A 9146-nucleotide genomic window follows, 5' to 3' on the forward strand; every position below is an offset into this window, starting at 1 on the left:
GACTAATCCCTCTTAAAATGGATTATAGCTTAAATTCCTGACTTAGTTCGGAGTGTTTTTACCTGAGTCAGAAACTTGTGGGTTCAAATCCCACTGTAGAGACTGAGGCTGACGTTTAAAGCAGTTTTAAGGGAGTGCTGCATTCCACTGAGGTGCTGTCCTTTAAGTACTATGGTAAAATTGAAACCATCTTCTGTCTCAGGTAGATGTAAAAAAATCAGTAGCTCCATATTGAAGAAGAGGGGAGATATCCTTGGTATGCCAGTCAACATTTATGCTAAACAAACATCACAAAAAAAGTTGGATTCTCTCTGATCATTATCACTTTACTTTGTTTTGTGCACTAACTGGCTGCCAGGCTTCATGCATTTCAAAAAACAAATACAGCCATCTAAAATTACTTCAAAACACAGCAGTTGCAATGTGCAAATTGATACTTTTTTTGGTGGCAACAGACTTCTAGTAGCTGTAGAGAGACAAAGAAATATCCTTCACCATCATGAAGAGACCTTGGAGTGAGGTTCATAGCTTCTTGAAAGTGGAGTCGCATGTAGATAGGATAGTGAAGAAGGCGTTTGATATGCTTTCCTTTATTGGTCAGAGTATTGAGTACAGGAGTTGGGAGGTCATGTTGCGGCTGTACAGGACATTGGTTAGGCCACTGTTGGAATATTGCGTGCAATTCTGATCTCATTCCTATCGGAAAGATGTTGGCTGAACAGGTTGGGGCTGTTTTCTCTGGAGGCTGAGGGGTGACCTTATAGAGGTTTATAAAATCATGACAGGCATTGTTAGGGTAAATTGACAAAGTTTTTCTCCTGGAATGGGGAAGTCCAGAACTAGAGGGCATAGGTTTAAGGTGAGAGGGGAAAGATATAAAAGAAACCTAAGGGGCAACATTTTCACGCAGAGGATGGTGCGTGTATGGAATGAGCTGCCAGAGGAAGTGATGGAGGCTGGTACAATTGCAACATTTAGAAAGGGTTTGGAGGGATATGGGCCAGGTGTTGGCAAGTGGGACTAGATTAGGTTGAGATATCTGGTCGGCATGGATGGGTTGGAACGAAGGGTCTGTTTCCGTGCTGTATATCTCTATGACTCTATGACTCTATAACTGGCTGTAGAGTACTTTGGGATTCCTTGTGGCTATGGAAATAAATACAAGCACTTTTGTTCACATTTCCTTCCACCTTCCACCATATTTTTAAAGACAGCATCCCAGCCTTTCTTCTCCCCTCGGCCAAACGTTTTAAATCTACGACTAGTGGTTATGCAGCTATTTATCACTGACAACAGCCTTTATCTATCTTAAATATTGCTGAAATTAAAGGAATGTTGCTGAAGCTTTTTGTCTTCTGCTCAGCAGAACAAACACAAGAATGCCAAATTTCAAATGACTGTTTTTATTACAGGAGAAGGAATTGGCAAATGTTCTCTGATTGATTGAGATGATGCCATGGCATGCTACCACATATTCAAAGTTTGAACACATTCCTTATTTTGCAGAGAACAGCTGACAGTGTATAAATATATATCACTTGTAGCAAAAGTAATGTTATGGAGTCAACTGTTATCTTAAATTCGTTGTTAATGCAGTTAGGGCAACTCTGATAGGGCAACATTCATTGAACAATCATAGAATCACATCTAATGACAAATGTTTTGTTTCAGTTTTTGCAGGTTGGTTAACAATGGTACATACTCAGCATATTGTGAACTAGGGAAGGAACTGTCATTCGTCAGTATATTGGGATTCATATAACTCCACAAGCTATACTGTTCACCATGTGAGTAATCTTGCAAATAGGGCTATAGCTACTTGCTCACTTTTCAACTTGATGTTGAAATAACGTGCATGCTATAAGACAACAGCTATTCTGATCATATCATTCATTGTGTAAACAAACATATGGACCTAAGGCTACCACTTTCAAACCTGAAAAGTGGAACCAGTTTACCTCAACTTGCCCTGGAAAGGCAAAATATGTCTAATAGGTCAATAACAGATTAAGAAAACCATTTCACGCTGCTGTAATGCTGTGGCAACCTGTGTGATATTTTCCAATAATAGGATCCTACTGTCAGTCTAAAATGGCATTCTGTTTACCACACAATTGAGCAGCATTGTGAATGAAGTTGATGCATGCTAGGCACATTGATCATAGATCCCTCTGACTAGTTGATTAAATCAACAGCATGTTCTTTTGGTTGTTTGTTAATGGCAGAGAGCCTCAGTGATCTCTCTAATTCAGCAGAAAACTGTAAAGTGTGAGGTGTTAGCTTTTCTTACTACAGTACCATGATAAGGTGGTGTGACAGAAGTGAGTTTTGGTTCCTGGATGACTGACACCAATATGGTGGGAAGTGGGATTTTACCACAGTCTATACCTGAACAATTCTAGGAAGAGAAATAGAGAGGGTTTTAAACAAAATCGTTGGCGAAGCAATAGAATTTGGGAAGGTATGGAAAATTAAAAAGTACAAATAAGGGACAAGACATAAAGGTGTGTGTGTGTGTGTGGTGAAAATAAGTAAATGGCAGGTGCAATTTTCACTGTCCAGGAAAATGCTGTAAGTCAGGGAAAAGGGATGAATTCAAGAAAATTACAATTACCAAGAAATTCCTACTGACCAAATTATTGGATTTCCAGAGTCCTAAAAGAAGTAATTAGTGACATAGTTGATGCACTGGTTTTAATTTTCCAAAAATTACAAAATTTGGGGAATGTTCTTGTAGAATTGAAACCTACTCCTTTATTCAAAAAGGGAGACAGAAAGCAGGAAACTACAGGCCAGTTAGCTTAACATCTTCCATAAAGAAAATTTTAGAAGCTATCTTTAAAGATATAATAGCAGGGCACTTTGATAAGTTCAAGGTAATCAGGCATGGTCAACATAGTTTTGTTAAATGAAAACCATGTTTAATTAACCTATTGGAATTGTTTCAAGAAGGAACATAGGCTGTAGATAAAGGGAAACTACTGTACTGGATTTCCAAAAGGCATTCAATAAAGTGACATTGTGTTTATTGTGAGAAGTAGAAGCTCACAATGTAGGTGTAACATATTGACATAGATAGAAGGTTGGCTCGCTACAGAGAATGGATTACCTTTGTGATTCTACTATATGACTTAAGTCTCAGCTGCTCGTAATTCCACAGAAGAACCTCTTTTCTAAACCCACCTATGTCCTTGGCACTTACATGGACTACCAAAACTAGATCATTCCCCTTCCAATCCAAGTTCCTCCCCAACCCATAACCTTGGCACTGGGTAGACAACCATAGCCTTCAGGACTCTACATGTTTGCTGCAGAGAACAATATATATTCTTCTAACAATGTTATCCCTAACACTACAGCAATTATCTTTTCATCCCTGACTTGAATGGCAGTCCGAACCAATTATCAGTTTGCCCATCCTCCCTGCAGTCTGCCCTTATCCACACTGGAAGCAAGAACGTCATACCTATTGGACAATGGCACTGGGCTGAGGCTCCTCCAAAGCTTAACTCTGTATCCTTAAATCTGTCCCACTTGCAACCAAACCCTTCTGTTCCTGGCCATGGACCATATTTAATGCAATTAATCAAAGGAGTGTGACTACCTCCTGTAACAGTGTCCAAGTATCTCTCTGCCTCCTTGAGGTGTTGCAATGTTGGCAGCTTGGATTCCAGTTCAACAACTCTGAGCTAAAGTTCTTTGAGCAGCCAACACTTGCTGCAGATGTAGTCACCATGGATCACACTGAAGACTACAGCTGCAACACATCACCTGCCCAGCCACCTCTGTTCTATTTAATTAATTAATTTGGATGCTGAATATTTTAAAAGTGAATTTCTCATCTGTATCTTCAGCTGTAAAAATGTGTCCTCATTTAAACCACTTGGCCAATCAAAAGGAACAGAAGAAATTTCTGCCAACATGTTTTCCTGTGTTGCCATTTCTCAGTTCTGACAAGTTGAAGGAGTTCTCTGCTCTCGGTTTTTATTCCCCACCGCTGCTGCCCTTCTCACACTGGTCTGCTTTCCGTGCGTTGGGTCTCCCTCTTTCGCACTGTTTTTTTATCTGCCTCCCACTACTGCCCTTCTTACGCAGGTTCACATTCCGTGCTCTCAAAATACAGAAGTAACAACAATATAAACATAGAAACATACAGAAATGGCAGCAATAGAAAAGCTTAGAACTGGTGTCAGCATCCAGGTTAGGGTAGGAAAACTGTACAGCGTTTTCTTTTAGTGATTACAGTCCAACAATTTCTCTTGCACATGTACAACTGTGGATTGATGGAAATTGACTGGCACACATTGTCAAGGATTACGTATAGCTAATGCCTATTTGTAAAAGATACCAGAAGGTGCTCAGGTGTCTTGAAGCTAAACCGAACAAAAGTTCAAATCACAAATATAAAAGGAACAAAATTAGAAAAGCAAAGTAGAATAAACAAAACTAGCAAAATTAGAAATAAACATGACATGCAAAATGAGGATGTTTTCACTTATTTAATTGCTTTTCAGAAAACTAAAGAATGTAGCAGCAAAAACATGCAACTATACATGAATGCAAATAGAGGTGACCTGATTTTCTTCCTTTCTGCTGGGTAATAAGTTTCGACCTCAACCAATTATTTTGTGATTATTGTCACTTGCACTTGTACACTGTTCTGCACTTAATACTACAGTAATGGAAACAGTAAGGGAGGACTTGATAAAAAAGCAAAACATAGCAGATCCTTCAAAATGCCTTTATCGCAACAGTTTGCTGGAAAGAGGTTATTCGACGCAGATTTCTTTATCACGCATCCAGATTAACGCTTGTACCTGTTAAGGAACAGAAACAGCCAACTATCACATATGTACTGTGAATTTTAACTTATTGTGCCGACTCTAGAGAAAAGGTATCTGACTTGACCGAAATTAAGAATACATCAACATATTCTGCATTCTGATAAAGTCAAACATAGCAACATAGATAGAAGCATTGTCACAATTCAACAAATCTGAGTAACATTTTAAGAATCAGAGTCAAAGAGCGCTACAGCACAGAGACAGGCCCTTTGGCCCAAAATGGTCCATGCTGACCAAAATGTCCATCCACACTAACCCCATTTCCTTGCATTTGGCCCATATCCTTCTAAAGCTTTCCTATCCATACATTTGTCCAAATGCCTTTTAAATGTTGTTAATGTACCCTCCTCAGCTACTTCCACTATGCATGCCACCCTCTGTGTAAAAAATGTTGCCCCTCAGGTTCTCTTTTATTCTTTCCCTTAACCTTAAACTAATGCCCTCTAGTCCTCGAATTCCCCAAACCTGGGAAAAAGACTGAGTGCATTCACCCGGTCCATGCCTCTCATGATCTTATACACTTTTATAAGATTCCCATCTCAGTCTCCTACAGTCTAAAGAAAAAGGTCCTAGCTAGTCCAGTCTCTCCCTGTAACTCAGACTGTTGAGTCCAGGCAACATCCTTGTAAATTTCTTCAGCACTGTTTCCAATTTAATCACATTCTTCCTCCAGCAAGGTCACCAAAACTGAACACAATACTCCAAGTGCGTCCTCACCAATGTCCTGTACAACTGCAACATAACTTCCCAACTTCTACAAACAGTGCCCTGACTGATGAAGGCCATTGTGCCAAAAATCTTCTTCATTGCCCTGTCTAGGTGTGACTCCACCTTCAGAGAACCATGCACCTGAACTCCAAGGTCCCTTTTGTTTCACTACACTCCATAAGGCCCTACCATTCACCATGAAACTTCTACCTTGATTTGACTTTCCAAAATGCAAGACTTCATACTTATCTATAATAAACAGCGCGATGGCTCAGTGGTTAGTGCTGCTGCCTCACAGCACCAGGGACCTGAGTTCGATTCCAGCTTCGGGCGACTGTCTGTGTGGAGTTTGCACATTCTCCCCAGGTCTGTGTGGGTTTCCTCCCTCAGTCCAAATATGTGCAGGTTAGGTGAATTGGCCATGCTAAGTTGCTCACTGAGTTCAGGGATGTGTAGGTTAGGTGCATTAACCAGGGCTAACTGTAGAGTAATAGGGATTGGGTTTGGGTGGGATAATCTTTCGAAGGTCGGTATGGACTTGCTGGGCTGAAGGACCTGTTTCCACACTGTAGGGATTCTACGATAAACTCCATTTGCCATTTCTTGGCCCACTTCATAAGCTAATCAAGATCCTCCTGCAATGTATGATAATCTTCCTCACTGTCCATGATACCGCCTATTTAGTGTCATCAGCAAACTTACTAATCATGCCTTATACATTTTCATCCAAATCATTGATATAGACAACAAACAGCAATGGGCCCAGCACCGACCCCTGAGACACTCCACTAGTCACAGGCCTCCAGTCCGACACGCATCCTTCCACTATCACCCTCTGCTTCCTTCCATCAAGGTAACTGTATATCCAATTTGCTAGCTCCCCCGAATTCATGTGATCTAACCTTCCAGACCAGCCTACCATGTAGAACCGTATCAAAGCCCTTACTGAAATTCATATAGACAATGTCTACCACCGTGCCCTCATCAACCTTCCTGGTCACTTCATCAAAGAACCCTAATACATTTGTGAGGCATGATCTCCCACGCACAAAGCCATGCTGACTATTCCTAAACAAATGCTGTCTTTCCAAATGCATGTATATCTTATCTCTTTAAGCAAATATTATTAACATTTTTTGGAGGAATGAATAGGGAATAAAAGTAACATAAGAAGTGACATGGTATCTTTGAACATGCATTGCTTGAACTGAAAATCTCAGAATGAGAAGGAAATGAAGACAATCCAGCACATTTAGCCCAGGAAGAGAACAAATTTTGGTGCAAGACATTGAAAGGGTAGTCACACCAATGGGACACAGAGCACAGGTTATGGAAGAGAAAGATTAGTGACTATCTAAGGGGTGGAGAAAGGCAGGAAAGCAAGATACAAGGTGGAAGAAAACCAATAATTGTTGGCATTAACAGATTTGAAGCTCTAGATCCCTCTGGAGAAAATTAGCACTGTGGCAGAATTATCAAATAAATATCTAAACACAAATATGAAATGCCTCAAAGAGAGGAATGTGGTGGGAACTGGTGGGATAGATTAATCACCATGACCAAAAATGCATTAACGATAGGGGATATAATCGTTAGTTGATTTGGTACATTCAAGAATGAGCATGAGGTCTGATTTGTTCCCTCCCAGGTAGTAGGATAAAGAATATGACACACAGACTGGTAAGGAATGTGAAAAATAAACAAAGGATAGCAGTTGGTTATCATAGTCCATCTGGAACCAATTAGGTAAATAATCAAGCTAAACTTTTGGCTTGAGGGATGACTTCCAATAGATTGATACGAGATTGCTGCTCTCCTGCGTACAAAACCCTGAGCCAGAATCAGCTCATCTATGAATAATTTGGCATCAGATTCCCAACAAAAGCTCTGTGTGTTAATAGCAGAGCAGCAAGCAGCATCCGTTTAGACTCCAGTCAGGAATCGAGCAGGGCTACGCACTGAATGTAGTTGCTTATCCCAAGCCAAAGAGTGGTCCATAGTGCTAAGGCCTTATTATCTTTAGAGAGGATTCATGCATAATCCCACAGCTTGTAGTTTTGTATCATTTGCTCCTCAGTGAAGCACATACATTTAATATCCGGACTTGTGGATCCTCTGTTACTGAGTAAAATTGTTATTGTAAATCACATCAGTAAAACAAAACCAACCTGTCTCACACAGTATAATGATAATAGCTGGTAGAAAGTTGATAAATCTGGAACATAAAGCTAGTCTCAGTAATGGTGACCATGAAAGTATCATTGAATGTTGTAAAAGTCTGTCATGTTCACTTATACCTTATCGGGAAGAAAATCTGCCTTCCTTACCTGACCTGGTCTATATGTGACTACAGACATGTAGTAAATGCAGTAAACTCTTAACTGGCCTCTGAAATGTACTAGTAAGGGCAATTAGGGAAAGGCAACAAATGCTGGCCTTTCCTGCAATGCCCGAATCCCACAAAGAATTAAAAAAAACAATAACTTCTACTATTGTAAAACAAATTCATGAGAATAGAAAATAATCTTAGAAATAAAACATAATGGGTGGTAATTTTAGGAATGTTTTCACAAATTACTGCCCGGATAGGGAAGGAAAGGATGATTATGTAACTCAGTGAATTGCTAAAGGTATGTTAATTTTCAGGAAGAGGGATTCAATATTGTTGGCCTCAGTTCTGGGATGGAAAGGAGATGTTAGACAAGGATACATTACATTTTAAGAAAATGAGTGCTAACGTTCTGGTATAATGGTTAAATCAGGATGGTTAAATCATAAATGGTTAAAACAAATTATTCATATTAAGAAAGGAAAGGAGATTTGGGGAAATAAAAACAATCACGAGCAACAAATAGAAAAGACAGAAGTAAATGAGGATGATAATATTTAGAGAGAAAAATAGAATGATGGACAGGTTTCAAACATAGAGAATTTGAAGCACACGAAGGGGGTAGCTACAACCAAAAAGTGGGAAAAGAGGTAGTTCACAACAAAGCAAAACGTCTAAACTGCATGTAATGTAATTTGGAGAATGCAGGAACTGAAGCATGGTGAACCTCCCAGGGAGATCTACATTTCATTGTATTTATAGGTTGTAAATCTGGACAAAAATGAAAAAATAAACACATTAAGGTCAAATTCATTTCTCTGGCATCCTGTCTGACACAAAAATAAAATGGGAAAGGGAGACTAAGCATGGCTAACAAAGAAAATTAGGTTCAGTATTAGATCAAAGAAGGAGGCACAGAAAATGGGGGAAAATACAAATGAATATTTTGCATCAGTTATTTACTGTGGAAAAGGATATGGAAGATATAGACTGTAAGGAAATAGATGGTGACATCTTGCAAAATGTCCAGATTACAGAGGAGGAAGTGCTGGATGTCTTGAAACGGTTAAAAATGGATAAATCCTCAGGACCTGATCTGGTGTACCCGAGAACTCTGTGGGAAGCTAGAGAAGTGATTGCTGGGCCTCTTGCTGAGATATTTGTATCATCAATAGTCACAGGTGAGGTGCCGGAAGACTGGAGGTTGGCAAACGTGGTGCCACTGTTTAAGAAGGGCGGTAAAGACAAGCCAGGGAACTATAGAC

At 39.7% G+C, this 9146-nt stretch overlaps 1 protein-coding gene across 1 annotated transcript in view; it reads right to left on the minus strand.

Annotated features, from left to right (window-relative positions):
* Positions 1-2749: 2749 nt before the first annotated feature.
* The window catches only part of tex55 (testis expressed 55), a 27426-nt gene continuing 21029 nt past the window's right edge, over positions 2750-9146 (minus strand). The window contains exon 4 of the mRNA XM_043700663.1: positions 2750-4817. Within this exon, the coding sequence (XP_043556598.1) occupies positions 4770-4817 (48 nt within the window). The 3' untranslated portion in view covers positions 2750-4769. The remainder of the gene's footprint in view (positions 4818-9146) is intronic.

The sequence above is a fragment of the Chiloscyllium plagiosum genome, chromosome 12 (assembly GCF_004010195.1).
Source record: "Chiloscyllium plagiosum isolate BGI_BamShark_2017 chromosome 12, ASM401019v2, whole genome shotgun sequence".
In the NCBI taxonomy this organism is placed as follows: Eukaryota; Metazoa; Chordata; class Chondrichthyes; order Orectolobiformes; family Hemiscylliidae; genus Chiloscyllium; species Chiloscyllium plagiosum.